The 15917-nt window shown below is 48.1% G+C and overlaps 1 protein-coding gene across 1 annotated transcript; it reads right to left on the bottom strand.

Moving 5' to 3' along the window:
* Positions 1 to 314: 314 nt before the first annotated feature.
* On the bottom strand, positions 315 to 6763 carry LOC119142423 (BRI3 binding protein). The gene is made up of 3 exons (XM_037375330.1): positions 6559 to 6763; positions 5547 to 5649; positions 315 to 4890 (listed from the first exon to the last, which is right to left on the bottom strand). Exons 1-3 carry the CDS (start codon positions 6745 to 6747, stop codon positions 4472 to 4474), a joined length of 711 nt encoding a protein of 236 aa, XP_037231227.1. The 5' UTR covers positions 6748 to 6763; the 3' UTR covers positions 315 to 4471.
* Positions 6764 to 15917: the final 9154 nt, after the last annotated feature.

Raw genomic sequence — 15917 nt, 5'->3', positions numbered from 1 at the left:
CCGATCGCCACTTCCGGTGGGCGCGGGGTCTCGCGAGAAGGGGGCGGCTTGCGCCGGCGCGGGGCGGCCGTTCGGCCCAGAGGCCCGCCCCAGCCGAGCGGGGCCGAGCCCGCCGCACCTGCCCGAGCGCTGCCGAGCGGAGCCGAGCCCGCCCCCCGCGTCCCGGTGCCCGCCCCAGCGCCGGGTCGCGCCTCCGTTGCTACCCGGGTGTTTCACAACGGAGCCGGGACCCCGGTACCAGCCCGGGCGCCGCCCGCTACCCCCCGGGAGAGCTCCGCCGGGGCCTGTCTCACACGCAATCCATTTCTCAGTGCAAAGTTTCAGTAAACATTTATTTTAAGCTTTGTCACAATACCATAGTTGATTTGTGAAATTGGTCTACAAATACTTAACTACATAGTACATTGATTTGGTGGTCTGATAAGTAATAAATAAAGGCATGTATAGCTCTGTAAAAAATAAGTCTGATATATTTGTAACTACTTAACAATATTATCAGTAGAATCTTAATACTTGCCTATGGATCATATGTCAAAAGCATACAGACATCTCTTCAGACCAAATATTTTTTTTTTACATAACCACAATTGTACAAACTTAAACACTATAATCCTGAAATCCAATGTACAAAACAGGCTGTGGAATCACTAACATCAGTGCCGATAACGAGTGCTACCATAGCAAAGATAATTTCTGATCAAAAGGAAAAGATCATTTTTTTTAAATGTGCTGTCATCACAGTTTGATGGAATTATCCAAAAGTTTCAAATACATGCAGATACAATAAAACCTTTTATTTTTCCAACCCAGACAAAGAGAACTTATGGTCATTTACATCATTAGCTGCCAAATACGGATCAGTACGTGAGGCAAATCACTCTTAAAAACTTCTACGCCATCAAAGAGCAAAGATCGATACTGGTCTATTTTCCACACTAACGATGCAACGAGTCTCAAAAAGCAAATCACAATTTGAAGGACGCACTATTAAGTACAGCACTGAATTACACCAGGTTTGATACACTGTACTCTGACACCCAATACCACTTTTAAAAGCATTACATTCCGAATACGACAAATCAGTTATCTATAGCGGAGGTGTGTGCTTGCAAAGAAACCGCTATGGATGTTAGCTTTGCGAAACTGAATGTATCGAAAATACTCAGTAGTTTCAAATATTAGGTCTTAAAGTATGAAGTTTAAAACACTTCAGACCCTACCAGAATTTCGCTCCCTGGACAGCCCGAAGCTCATCTCCAAGTCACGCCAGCTGGTGACGCAGGGCAATGCTGCTTGGCGTGGCTGCTGCCAGCAGGCAGGTGGGGAGGCAGAGGCTGCGGCGGGTGTGCAGCCTCCACTGCAGGGTCACCCACAGCCGCGGCAGAGCCCAGGGAAGCTGGCTGTCCCACCGGTGGGAGATGTGGCCACCCACCTTTGGCCAAGCTGTCTGGTGGTCAGAGCTGAAGGCGGAGGGAGCTGAGACATGGGGGTTTATTCCCATTTCTGCCACCGACTCGGGCAAGCCTGCCAAATTCTATGTCTCAGTTTATCCGTGGGTGACAAAGCGACACCTGCACCCCTCTGGGGGTTTGCCCGAGATGCTCCCGTCAATGGCAATACAAAAGCAGTGCAACCACTGTCACTGGAACGAGTTCTAAAAAACAGAGCAAAAACCTCGATGGATAAACTAGATGACTTGGTATGGAAAATATTTGTAAAAGGTATTTACAAAAGTTGAAAGAGATTAAATACAGTAACACATTCATGTCCCCAAAGCGCTTTCACTACAGTGCATGTTTAAAAATACAGAGCATTTTTAAAGTATATATGTACATATATTGAAGATTAGATTGTGCTTTAAAAAAAATCATTACTTCTGAATTTGACTAACGTGAAAACTGAGTGCTGGGAAAAATACTGATTAAAAATACCCAATTTTATATATAGCGCTTTTCACATAACATTTTTCTATACATGGGATGCAAGTAAATACAAAAATACATTCTTTCCAAGCAGCAGGGTGATGAAAATTAAGAGTATTAATACAGGAGGGCTGATTTTACAAAACCAAGATAAATGATTAGAGCGGGACAGGGAGAAACTATAATCCAAATTAACTTTTATACAGGATTTTAAAAGAAATCTTTATCATAGACAACTCTTAATATATAAACGATTCAGTATTTTTAACTTCAACAATAAATGCGGATTACACAAAATATAATCTATGCAGAACTGACTCATGCACACAGTCCTACTGAAGTCAATGGAGCCGCTCACACAAGCGACAGTTGCAGACTTTGGTCCTCAGGCCCCAAATTTAGTGAAACACGTAAAGACCTGACAAGCTTTGCTTATCAAGTCCTAATTTCCAGGTTGGTGTTTTAGCTCAGTCCCCTGCACCTAACAGCAGGGAAAACTGAGTTTACTGGGAAGACTCTGTAATACTATGGAAAATGAGCTGTAAAAAGGAGTATACTGCAATTTACATTTTCAGCTTTACAAAGCAGATTATTTGTTGCCATAGTACTTATCTGTTTACGGGAAAGATTTAAAGTTATGAAAAGCAGTTACTTTGCAACTCTAGCTGTGTATTTCTTGAAAAATGGAGAGCAGGGGAATTTACAGGTGCCATAAAAAAATTAAAACAGATAACAACAGTGCCAACTGCATATGAACTTCAACCGTGTTGAACTTAAGTGATCACAGTTTGGAGTAAAGGCCATTAATATGGATCTTCAAATAATCCTTCATGTAAATGTCACATACAGACCGAAAGAGGTTAGACAAGTAACACACATTTTAAGAAGAGTATTAAACTTCAGCATAAAGAGAGAAATAAATTCACCCCACAGTTACATTCAGTTAAGCGTCACATCCAACATAAGCTCTGCCCAACAAAACAAGAAGGTGAAGATCAAGTGCCAGGCTGTGCACAGCTGCCCCAGGCCAGTCCCGCCGGAGACGGCGCTCACAGGCAAAGCAACAGCAGGCAGACCACCTATCTCTATCGTTCCCCTCGCTTTTTGGCATGGCCCTATCACAGACCAGTTTCTCTTGCTTTTTTATCTTTACTTGTTTATTTAGACACTATGAAGTACTTCAGCTGCGGCCCGTTTTACCTCTCATGGTATCGATGCTGTGCTCATCACTACGGTTTAGATGCTCTCCCTCCCTCCCCCCATTTATATCCTTGAATGCTACCGGTGACCAAGTTAAACCACTTACCGGACTTTCTTCCCTGAGGTTACCTTTGTTTCAATGCATTTCAGCAAACCTTACAAAGCCAGTGATAGTCTACCAAGCTAGTTAATACTAAGGTTACAAATACGTAGAATCCTTCAAAATAAAATTGCTTCTAAGCTCCTACATCACTTTGAAATATAACTGTTTAATACACCCTTCTCATAAGGTGACTCACTCTCCCTAAAATGCAAGATAGTGAGGACACAGACTTCAAGCAAAACGCTCCTATAAAACTATTACAATTTTAGAAAAAAATCCAGATCTTCCTGAAGATAATTTATTGCCGCTTATTGGTCCTGAGAAAGATTTAAGCAACAATACATTTGCACGTGTTTTAACTGCTGCCTTTTTGAGAAAGTACATGGGTCCTGAGATTAAAAATCATGTTTTACTCTATGCACTTATGCCTGGAAAATGCTTCACTGTGAAGATCAAATATGAATTACAATTTGCCACACTACATCTCTTCCCTTTGTGTCAATTATTTATTAAAAAAGAGATTTCTTTTCAGACACCAAACTAAAGTTCTTGAGATGAAATGCAATGAAATAACACCACACATTCACTTCTCAATTCCTCATATTGGACTGGCATTTAAGGACTTAAAATTTATGAAATTTTCCTTCTCCTTTATTCCCCACCTCCTATTAAAAGCTATGGTGTGAATTTTTTTGGCCTGGATACCAGAAATTTCCTCATCTGATACTCTATGAAAGGCAACTTCAAGGCAATGAAATAAGCCAACAATAAACCAAAAACATACTCAACTTTGAAAAAAAAATGTGGACCCACAGCAGTTACTTCTCGATGGAAGTGTTTGGTAGCTTGAGATTATTTTTTTTTCTTTTTAACTTTTTAATTGTCAAATTTGCATATGTTTAGCTCAATTTTAATATTTGAAAGACTACTCAACTTGCTTTTATAAAAACTTTACAAAAGATGTTTTTAAATGCTTGTAAAAGTAAGCGTTTATCTACTGAGAAAATTCTAGTACTGGATAAAACTCTCTGAATATACAGCTGAATTTTTTAAATGTTGGCATGGTTTTTTTTCCTACAAGTATAATGGCTGAGTGTATAATCTAGATAAATTAGTCTTACACATGATGAAAAGTTATAACTTTGCACACTTTTTACCATGTGATGTTTTGTTGCTTTGTAACTCTGAATGAGACAGTGCTTAGGAATTTTATAGAGCTGGTGTACAGTGGTCTATAGGAGCTGGTTCATTGGTCACTGCCTCTGTCCATGTTTTCAATCACCCTAGAAAGACGTATGTTCAGAAGTCTGATCTGACTGTCGAGGTGGTCCATCTTCTCCTCAAGGCTGCTGTTGCTGTTTCTTCTCCAGTAAAATCCAACTGGCCCTGTCATGAAATAGACTGCTACAACAAAGCAGAGAGGCAGGACTGCATGTTCTGGGTCACCTTCATACTTCTGGAGGATGTACACACACGAGAGAGTGAAAAGGGCAACCCTCGCAATCCAGAAAAAGCGACCAAACAGCATGTGCAGGAGATAAAAGAAGAATCCAAGGAAGAGAGATAAAAACCAATAGGCAAGTAAAATGGCACCAATCAGCAGGAGAGCACGGGTCGGGTTGTTGGCAATTGCCGCTGGGCTGAAATAATGAGTCAGGTTGGAGGCTGAAAAACAAAGGAAAATTTACAGGATGTTAATGAGTGCATGCCGAAGCAGTATGGGTAAAAATGCAAGCACAGCTTCAAAGGGTCATGCAGTGGGGCCATGGCAGTGTCTTCTGAAGTCAGGGGTAAAGCTAGTTCATCCATTTCTGGATGGACCAGTTTCAAATCATTGGCTCTGCTCCAATGATGCACCTGAATTAACTGCCTTAAAGCAGAGGAGCTAAAGTTTCTTTAAAGCCAAACTACTGTAGGGCCTAAGGTCAAAATTCATACTGAGATTAAAGATCTTGCTTTGTCAAAGTTATTTTATAAAGGCTCTCCAGTTGCATCTGTCTTTCTTCTAGTCGTCCTTTATTTCCCTGCATCATTCCTGGCCATGTGCATCCATTTAATGATGATACCAAGAAACCAACCGTAACTTGTAATGGGTTTTATAGACATCCTGTAGATACACACACAGAAAGGGAATGGGTGGTTTTAGTCCTCTCGTTTGAAGCTACTGACACCAAAACCAAAGCCACATGAAGTGGACAGAGACACCACTGATGGATGCTTAATGCAGCATGATAAAATGCAATTATTTTAGCACTCGGCCCATGCTTGTAAACAGTAATACAGGCTGATACAGTTCAGGAGTTAACAGGCATCACACTTACCATCAATTCCAAGAACATCTAACAAATCAGTCCATATTCTCCAGAATGTGTCCATTAATATATCCACCCCATTCACAAACCTCTCTGTCAACCTTGAGAAAAACTGAGAAATAAAATTGAAAATTAAAAAAAAATAAATTCCTGAATTCCTTACACATACTGTGAGACTTATTAGTCATGAACAGAGTTATAATTCATTAAACAAGAACTGCAGGCTATTTTGAAGTCCCCAAGGGGGGAAAAAACCTGTAATTCTGCAAATGTTTCTTAACTTTGCAAATCATAAATTTACTTATTCCAATTGCCCTTATTCTAGGTATTTTGGCATGTAAATGTATTTGTTGACAGGCTTTAAAAGTGCACTTTATTACCTTTACCATTGTTCTGAAGCGTAAAAAAGACACTATTACTAGTAATGGACATCGGTAAAGCAAACCAGGGAATTAGTTTTATCGAGCAACTAAGAGATGCATCAGACCCAAGTGTCTCAAATGTATTTAAAGGTCACTTTGGCGGTATTTATTATTTGTTCCAGCGGCTGAAGAAAGGAGCACCGGGGGACCGCGAGGCCCGCCCGCCTGCACGCCCGATTTCCTGCAAGTTCCTCCGAGGCCCGACAGGCACAGGATGCTCTGCTGATGCAGACGGACCCTCCCCCAGTTCGCGGGCTCCCCACGGCCAGCCGCCTGCCCCGGCCGCCTCCCCCACCTTCAATAACCTCTATTTCCAGATTTCTTTTATCGATATCTTTTGCAGTTCGCTCCACGTCAAGCCTCGCCTCCCCTTTCCCTTTCCAAAGCAAGGCTCCGGCCGCCCCGCCGCCTCGCCCGCAAGCGGGCTCGCCGGGCAGCCGAGACCGCGGCGGGACCAGCGCCGAGCAGGGAGCCGGGCGGGGGGGCGGCCAGCGGCGGGGCTCTGCCCGGACCCCCGGCAGCAGCGGCGCGGGGAGAGGGCGCGCAGGGAAAGGAAGGGATGGGCTGGGAGGGGGCGGGGGAAGCGGCCAGCGCCTCACCTTCTGCAGGGCCCGCACGTTGTCCTCGCCGAAGAGGCCGCTGACGCCCTGATAGAGGCCGCTGGCGGCGCGGCGGAGGCTGTTTTGCTTCTCGGCGCCGCGGCTCCGCGCTGCCCAAGCGCCGGGCCCCGCCGTGCCGCCCAGCAGCAGGGCGAGCACCAGCAGCGCCGGCAGCCTCCCGCCCGCCATGGCCGCCCGCGCCAGGCAGCGACGCTGCTCTAGCGCCGCCTGGAGGCCGCTCCGCCACCTCCGCCAGCGGGGTGGGGCCTTGCGTGTGCCATGCCCCTCATCTATTCAATGGGTTTATCGAGATCACAAAATAATAACTGGCGTTGAAATGGGGCGGGCGACGGTCCTCCTGTGCAACCCCTCCAGGCCAAACGAGCCTCTTCACGTCTACTGCTGTGTCCAGTGAGCACCTCACCCCGGGATTTAGCTTCTCCAGTCTATAACCACTCCGAATATTAAACCTCTTCCAGTATTTAAGTTGTCACAGTATTTAGCTTGTTCCGAGCTAATTTTTATATTTAACAATCCTCCTGGAAAAATTTTTTTCCCCTACTGTTTCGTTAATCATGATTTCCCATGTATCTGTCTAGGACCACTGGCTCTCCTCCTGTTGGCATGTACCTTTGGGAATGTTCAGGCTCTGTTTTCCCTTCCCACTCCGCTCAGGTAGATGCAGGCATGGGTAAGGTCCCACCTTTTCCCTCCTTGAGTGCTCCCAAGGGATGCCGTGGCTCAGGAATCATTATGATGAACACGAGCTGACAGCGTGGCTTAGCGGCATTATTCCTCAGGCATGAGAAATCCCGGGCTCTCTCCATCAAGAGAGATGTCAGCATTGTGCTTGCTCTCCATTTGGTACAAAATATTTAATTTCTCTGCCAAGTAAATACAAGGCTATTAACACCCAAAAGGGGAATTCAAAAGCAGACAGTCTGCAGCGTTGTTTCCAGCAGCTCCGTTCCCCTGCACCAGCGCAGCTGCAGCAGCCCAGGAGTTAATTCTTTCCAGCCCCAAAGAAGGACACGATACATCTCAAGGGATGTTAAGAATCTCCTTTATGCAAGTTACACTCCATGGCCAAGAGCACTTAACAGGTTAATGCTGCGAACGGTACCGAGATGGACACACACCAAGCCAGAACTAATACCCAGCTCCAGAGTTCTGCCATTGTGTAGTGTAATTTTACATTCTGAATGAATAGATAGTTGTAAAAAAAAAAAAAATCACAAACCAATCTCTGCTTTGACAGACAAGCCTGTTACAGACAAGGTCAAGTGATTTAGAGCACAAGGAAGTGATGGTGATTAGAAAAAGCTTTAATTAGAAGGCCATTTGAGCTCCAGGCAAACCGCTGCAGCACTTCCATTCTAGTGGCATTAAAAAAACCCAGCCAACCAAAGAAACAAAAAGCCAGTGCCGCCCCCACCCCCGAGCTCCTCCTCTTGCAGGGCTCAGACCATCCCTCTGAGAAAACCAGCCGGTGAAGGGTATTTACCGGTGTGACATTTCTGCAGGATAAGAAGCTTCATTTACACAGCGAGGTATAAACAGCATCGATACAAAGTCTGTGTTATTTGTAATCACAAATAATTAATTGTAATAAATATGTATCAAGTAACTTTGCAGCACGCCTTTCAGGGCCAAGACGCAGATATGTTCCACTCGGACGTGCTCTCTGGAAGGAGAAGACGGACATTAGCAGCATTTTCTGACTCACAGCCGTACTCCCGGCCTTGGAGAACACCGGCATTCCCAGCTCTCCGGCCCCTGGGAGCAAGTCCACCCAAGGCGCCGAGGCCTTGGAACGGGGGCGTGAAACCCAAACCAAACGCGCCATCCACAGGCCAGGAACAACCCCCAAGCGCATTGCTGGCAGCAACACCAGCGCCACAAACTTCCACCGACCTCCTTCGCGCTTCCCTGTGGCACTTGCCTGGGAACACGCATCCCAGACGGGAACAAAGCGGCTCCCAGCCGCGCCTTCTGCTTAGTTTTCCCCTTGGTCTCCGTCAGCTCCGCGTGTGTTTGCGCTTACTCCGAGTCATTTCTCAGCTACAGATACGCTTCTACCAGGAAATGGACAAGATTCAAGAGTAAATATTCTTCTGACATGTATCTGGCTCTTGGAAAGGGCAATACGCGACAGACAGGTAATAACACAGCTTTCCTAAGCGCAGGAGCTGCAGGCTCTGGGTGCCAACAACTAGCTCTACAACTGTTGCGCACACGTTGATTTTTTTTTTCACCATTCGCTGACAGAACAAGAATATACACACTTGTGTAGGCTTTTCTCTCTTCCTCACATTTGATCTTCAGGTTTGCAGTTCTCCTCACCTCGAGGAACTCCATTTAATGTAGGGAAGCCCGCACGTCCTCAGCTCCATCTCTAGAGGGCTCAGCATAGTCTGGAGCTGCAGGGGAATGATGGACCCAAGGCCAGCACGCGCTGCAGTCATGCACGCCGGAGTCTGCAGCTCACGCACCCTCAAGCTGTGGATCGCTGTTGCGTACACATCCTTGTTCTTCCACCTGCAAGGGCAGAGATCCAGGACAAAAAGGAGCGCGCGTAAGAGCCCTCGTGCCCTGCCCCAGCCGCAATGAGGAGAGCGCGGAACCGCATTGTGCAGCCGCCGGCCGGGCTGGCCCGGGGGCAGGGCTGAAGCACCGCCAGGAGCAGTGGGGCGGGGCCGAGTGCATCGGCGGGGCGGAGCCTGGCCGTGGAAGGGAAGGGGGCGGGTCCCGGCCGGGAAAGGGGGTGGGGCCTGGCCGCGTGCCACCGCCCGTTGCCACGGCGCTGGGGAGCGCGGGTCGATTGTTGCGTGGATTGTTGGGTCGATTGTTGGGTGCGTTGTTGGGTGGATTGTCGGGTGCGTTGTTGGGCTGGACCCATCCCCGCAGAGCTGGGAGCGCCCGCAGCCGGGAGCGGGGAGCAGCTCTGCCCGTGCTGCGCCGCACCAGGCCCCTCGCACTGCCGTAGCCGCTTTCCCTGCAGTGCTGAGAGCGCAGCCGTCTCTCCTGAGCTCTCTGCTCACCTACCCACGTCCCTAGCCACCTGCCCACCCACCCACCCACCCCCGTCCCCATCTTCCTTCCCCCCTACACACCCACCTCCCTCACCATCTTCCTCCCTACACACCTGCCCCCCGCCAGGGAGGCCCGGGGCCGAGGCAGCAGGAGGAACCCGGCTCTTCGTCCCAGGACACAGCCATGCCCTCGGCCGCCGATAACCAGGCGGCAACGCTGCGGTGCGGTCACTGGTAAGGCATGCAGCGGAGGCTGCCAGGGGTCTCCGGGAGCCATCACTGCACACACATCCATATGTATCCCCTTGACACGCTGCCACGGGCTGGGAGGGGCAGCTCACTAACGAACATGCCCCCTTCATTACAAACGGCTGGCACGTGGCTCTGCAGTGTCAGGGCCTGACAACCTGCTCAGCCTTGACTCAAGTTTCTGACTTGAGCACGTAGGCAGGAACCAAAGTATTTGGTAGAAACAAAGACTTGGTTTTCAGCGAGGCACACGTGAACTCCATGGTTCCAAGTTCCGGTTCAGCATCTGGCAGAAGCCGGGATGTTGAAAACAGAACCAAGAGGCACCTCCTGCTTCTCTCTGATGACGCTTCCCTTTTCCCAGCCACACCGGTGTCGGTAATACATTCGCCGACAGCGATGCCAGCTCAGAAGTTACCTCCTGAGTACAAGCAACTAAAGACATTCCCTTTTTTTCCCCAAAGGGACGTGGGACTCCAAGCAGTTTCTGGCAGCATCAGCCCGGCTGGTTTGCAAGCAGCTGTGTACGTGCAGTTGAGATGCTGCTGTTGGACTTTGCTGCTTTGCCGGGCTGTTGCCTGCTCGGGATCTGGCCAAGGAGAAAACTGAACGGCTCTGCTGGTTTTCTCCTTGGTGACATGGGAAGGCACAACAGGTTATAGAACTAATGTTGGTGTTCTGAGTTGTGCTTTAGTCTGGGGAGCATCGTCTAGAACGGATGCTACCTGCCTGAGGCAGGAACAAGGGCGAAGCTCAGAGTGCCTCAGTTCTTTTTGGATCTTCTCTGTTTGTAAGCCTTGCCTTGTCCTCCAGACAGGAAAATGAGTCTTTTTTTGGGAAGGGGGTGAGCGGGGGAGTGTTGGCTCCAGAGTAAGATGGCTACTGCTATCATTCACTGAGCAAATCTGGCCCAAGAGGGTCTGTTCTGTAGTTTTTCCGAGCAGAGCACTGTTCGACCTCTCATAGCCCGGTTAGTTTCAGGAAGAAACTGTCATCTTCACGGATGAGTTTACTAATTAGTTCATCACCTTGAACCTGGTGATAACTTGTTTATGCTGCAAAATTTGCCTTTCTCATAATGAAACCCACCCCCCTTGATTTTATCTCCATGTAGTGTGAACATTGTGACCTTTGCATGCTATAGGCGTTAATATCCCACCTATGAAGGAACGTGGAGGCCTGGCTGGGCTTGCCTTGCTCTTTAGTTACTCAGTTCTCTAAACCATGAATTCATCAAAAGCTTTCTTAGGATTTTTGTGCTGTGAAAAACTGCTTGCAACTGTGGTCAGTGTTATTTTCTGCAAAGTAACCTCTGTGATGTTTCTCATAGCAACAAGGATACTCCTGCCTCTAATTTCACGATTCATGAAGTCCACTGCAGCAGATTTCTTGCAGCGTGCCAGTACTGCGAGGTTTACATCCCAATTTCGGAAATGAAGAACCATTTTGCATCTGAGCACGTGGAGGTGAGAAACGCATTCCTCCTCTAAAACTGCTGTCCTCTGTGGCAATTAATCTTATGAGGTCTGTTTATTGTAGGTTACCTGCGAGTGTGGGATGAAGATGGAAAAACAACACTTGGAGGACCACAAGGTTGGTGAACATCTATTGATGTTAGGAGATGTTTTGAAGCTACTCGATGGCATTTCCAAGCACCGATTCCAGAGCCTTTCTGTCAGCCAGGAGCCGGACTGCAAATTGTGATTGAGGCACCCTTTTTATCGAGCCCTAAATTCACACCCTCTGAGAGAAGGTGGTTGGAAACTGCCTTCAAGCAGTGGAGCCTGCTCAAGTCTTCATATCCAAGGGTTATCTGCGATAATTGGTGATTTTGTCCTTGTTAGTGATGAGGATGAAAAATGGTGCGCTGTTTCAGAAACACCGAATATGATGAACTCCACTTCTTCCGGTCCTTTCACATGACGCATTTCTGACTGCTGCAGTGGTCATGTGCATTTTAATAAGTCATGATGTCCAACAGACTTTGAAAAGAGTTTGTAAAATCAACAGGGGTTTTTTCAATTTCTGACTCCAGTTGGCTGCCGCCACAGGCAATCTTGTAATCAATGTCAGCCCCTTCCCTTCCTATGGCCCCCCCTTGCAGACAGCTCTGCAAGTGCCACCTAAGTCTGCTTATTGCTGACAAACAAAGGATTTTCAAACGGTGAAGATATGACCAGGTCAAACCCCTGGAAGCACTTCATCCTGCACGTTTGTGCGTAGTGGTTCTAGTTTTGCCTGTAAAGCAAATGATGACGTATTCTTGCAGCATCTGCTATTCTAACAGGGCTTTCATCTCTCTGTAACCCCTCTGGAAGGGCAACTTACCTGTCATTCAGTCGCGGGTGAAGGACATAGGCAAGCAATTCTTGCCGAGTAGTAAGTGAGCTGTAAATCTGTTCCCTCGCAGAACACACACGGAGAAGTTTTTTTAGCAGTGCCCAGTGCAATGGGATCAGGACTGGGTTTTGAGACTGTCCCTGAAAGCTATCTTCAAGAAGCACAGTGGGAAGGAATCTGCTGTCCAAGTATGACAGGTTTTAAAGGAATGTCCTGAGTCTTCGGAGTGCTTCAGCTGGCGTGTTTATGACTACACAGGTTACACAGCCTGCTGGTCTTCACATTTCTCACGTGCTATCTTACTCCAGGCTATCCTTCAGCGTAGCTTTAGATCTGGCTAAAGAAAGAATGGACCGCTCAGCTCTTCAGCAAACGGGGAACCTCCCTCCACCTTTGCCTCGCTCTTCCATATGTGAAGAATAATCCCTCGTTCTATTTTCCAGGCGTTTGTGTGCCTTCTGCGACTTGTCCTCTGCCCTTACTGCGAAATACAGCTGCCTTTGAGAGCCATGGTTGACCATGAACTTTACTGCAGCACACGGATGGAGGAATGCGAAAACTGCCACCGCTACATACTGGTGCGAGACCTGAAAGAACATCCTCGGGTCTGCGGGCTAGTGGGGGTACAAACCCGAGGAAGTGCACCGTCTGACTTTGAGGATGAGGATGCACATTTGCAAGACCTCCGGCACAGTGGAAGAGAATCAGGAACAGGTAACTGTGCTGGGCCACTGTGGGGAATGCCCAAGGGGCTAGAAAAGCAGATTTATAGCAGCTGTGTAGGGGACACCCCTTAAGGACATTAGCAGAAGCAATGTTTCAGCAGCACAAAGAAATCAGAAGCGAGGTGAGGTGCAGAGATGAGTAATAACCAGCTTCATATGGGACATTTGGCAGCCGATCCAAGTGTAAGGGTTTGTAACTCTTTCTGGGAAAACACTGGGTAATGACAGCTCCAGAGCCACTGGGAGTGGGCTGATTTTCCCGTGGAACAGAACTGCAAAGGTATAAGCCAGCTACACAGAGGACTGCTGAGGTCCCTGGGGCGAGAGCCCAGGCCACTGCCGATTCTTTTGTCTCAAAGTATCGAGCTTCGCAATGAAAGCGGGAGTTGTTTGCTCACGGCACATTCTGCCTGGGGTTGTGCGGCAGCTGCGCTCCTCCTCGGTTAAGCAGCAGGGTAGGTAAGATCTGGATGTGGGGTCACGTCTGTAGCACTGCGCATCTCTACAGTGACGTCCCGGACATCGCTGAGACTATTATCAGCGGGGCAGACATGAAGCGTCAGCTGGTTGTGGAAGGAGAAATGGTGCTAAAGGATTTATTGGAGGCAGTCGTGGGCTTTTTTAGCAGACCGCTGGCTCTATCTTGGACCCCAAAACACTACTCTCACGCTGGATGGCGTGGATTTGCTGATGTGGAATGAATTCAGCAAGTGTGACTAGAGTAACTGTTGCCTTAACGTGTGCTCAGGTTGCCGTCCTGTGACACAGAACAGCAGCCTGTTGCGTAGGGATCCAACTGCGCCAGACTTCTCTCTGGTAGGGGATGTAACTCTGCTTTGCTTTGCAGATGATGAGCCCGTCACCCTGCCGTGTCAAAGTTGTGGCTTGCGGTACCCTATCTACGAGCGGATGGATCACGAGGTTTAGTATTTTCTTGTATTACCTACTGACAAATAATGATTTTGAAAGCTCTAGTAACGCAAACTAAACTAAAGGCCCTGGAGTTGTGCAACAGAAATGTTTGCCTTGCACATCCGAGTGATGTTAAAACCAGCATGTGTGGCTCACAGCTCAGGTGGGAGAGGAGCAGAGGCGTGTAACCTGTGTAGGTAAGAGGGGAAGGAGGCAACGCAGGCTGTCCATCTAGGAGATGGAGGAATGTCTCGCAGGGTAGATGTGAAGAGAGAGAGAGAGAGAAAGGTTAAGGACGTGAATCTATCGGGAGCTCAGGCTAAGCGAGGAGCGGTGGGTTTATGAAGTGCTGAGTGCCGCACAGCGCTCAGCAGGGGCTTCAGACGCTTCTCGATATTGCTGCCTGGTATTTCTGCTATGGAGAGAACACCAGGTCTTGGTGCTGCTGAAGCTGTTACTGCTGTTCAAGAACACTGGACAGGTACCAACTAGACCGCTTGGTGCTGCTTTAATGCTTCCGTACACCTAAAGAGCAGAGTCGGGGAGGGGGGTGCCCGCGGAAGAGGCAGTCCTCTGGGCTTCGCTGCTAGGACAGAGAAGCTAGGAAAACGCTACGCTCGCTCATTTTCTCTTTCACGGCTCTTTTGCATTCTTACAGTCCTAACTAGTGACGTTGTGTTTTGCTGGTTGGTTCTTCTGGGCCTTTCCTGTCCTAGGTGATAGTAAAGTCAGTATGAATAGAAATGAGATCTGACAAAATTTCATAGCTTACCACGTGTTAAATGGTCGTGCTGACAGGAAGGACAAGTCCCATCCACCTCCTATGGCAGCTGGCTGGTGGAAGACAACTTTATCTCACAAAGATAACGGATGCTTTCCTTTCTAGTTCCTATTTTTGTTTTGTGGGTTTCTGTCGTCTCCTTTTGTTATTCCTCGATGCAATTAACCGGCAGGAAAACATGACGTTATAACAAGGATAGCCAAGAGGGGCACTTCTGTGGGCAGCATGACTTGGAAATCACTGTTAAACTGATTTTTGTCTTTGCATTTGGTTTTTAAGATGCCACTCATAGCAGGCCAATATCAGGAACCTGATCAGAGCTACCCTGACAGGACTCTAGGGCTGCTTTCCCCATGCTTGGCACTGGCTTTCCAGGGTCATGTGTAGGTGTGAGAGGCACAAGTATGAACAGGAGCAGGTAGGGTTGTTGGCTGGCTGGCGGCAAGGCCCCAGCTACGGGGTGGTTCTGTTCAGCAGGACCGGCTCATGCTGCCAGGTCCAGTTTTGCTCAGGTCCTGTGATAGCCAGTCATTCTTCCTAAGCTCTGGGTAAGAGCAAATGCACGTGTCAGCAAACGATACCTACCTCTTCCGAACAAACAGTTCCCTACTAACCTTCACCTTGCTGAGGGGGGATGCTCTGCAGTGCTTTTATGGGGATAAGTCTGAATAAACTGTCATGGAAACAGACAGACATCTGTTTTGCTTTAGCTCGTCTGTGTGCTGCGCCCAGCAGCTGAGGACTCCATGCCTCCTAAAGCCAAGAGGCAGAGACAAGAATCAGCAGAGCCACCCTGGACAAGAAGCAAGTGCCAAGGTATGGGCAAAACACAGACTGACACACGCACGGTTTTCCTTTACGTTGCAGGAACACTGGGCGTGTTCCAAGCTCAGTAGATGTTGTTACCCTGTTTGGTCTCCAAAATTTACAAATCTTCGATCCTCCACCATTTATGCAAGAAAGATGAAATCCTTAGAACTCAGTATCCTCAAAGATCTTGGTTGCAAAGCTGTATGCTGCTGGAATGGCAGTTGGCTCTACTTTTGTTACCTGAATGGTCTTGAATCTCTCCGGCTGCATTGACTGTTTCTGTGAAGCGCTGTGTTTGTGTCATCTGAGGAGATGTTTCTCCTTGGCGCACAGGTCGCTGCATGAAGAAGGAGCCTGGACCTCCTGCAGAAGAGGCCCAGCTGCCGAGGAGACCAAGGAAAACGGCAACCGGCAGGAATGCACAGCTGCCCGCTCCCACCTCACGAGGGAAGGCCAGGAAGAAGGCGGCCGGCAAGAGGGGCAGAGCGAGGAAGAGAGGGGCCTGTGAAT

This window comes from Falco rusticolus, chromosome 1, assembly GCF_015220075.1.
Source record: "Falco rusticolus isolate bFalRus1 chromosome 1, bFalRus1.pri, whole genome shotgun sequence".
Classification (NCBI taxonomy): Eukaryota; Metazoa; Chordata; class Aves; order Falconiformes; family Falconidae; genus Falco; species Falco rusticolus.
This window is presented reverse-complemented; position numbering and strand designations above follow the sequence as displayed.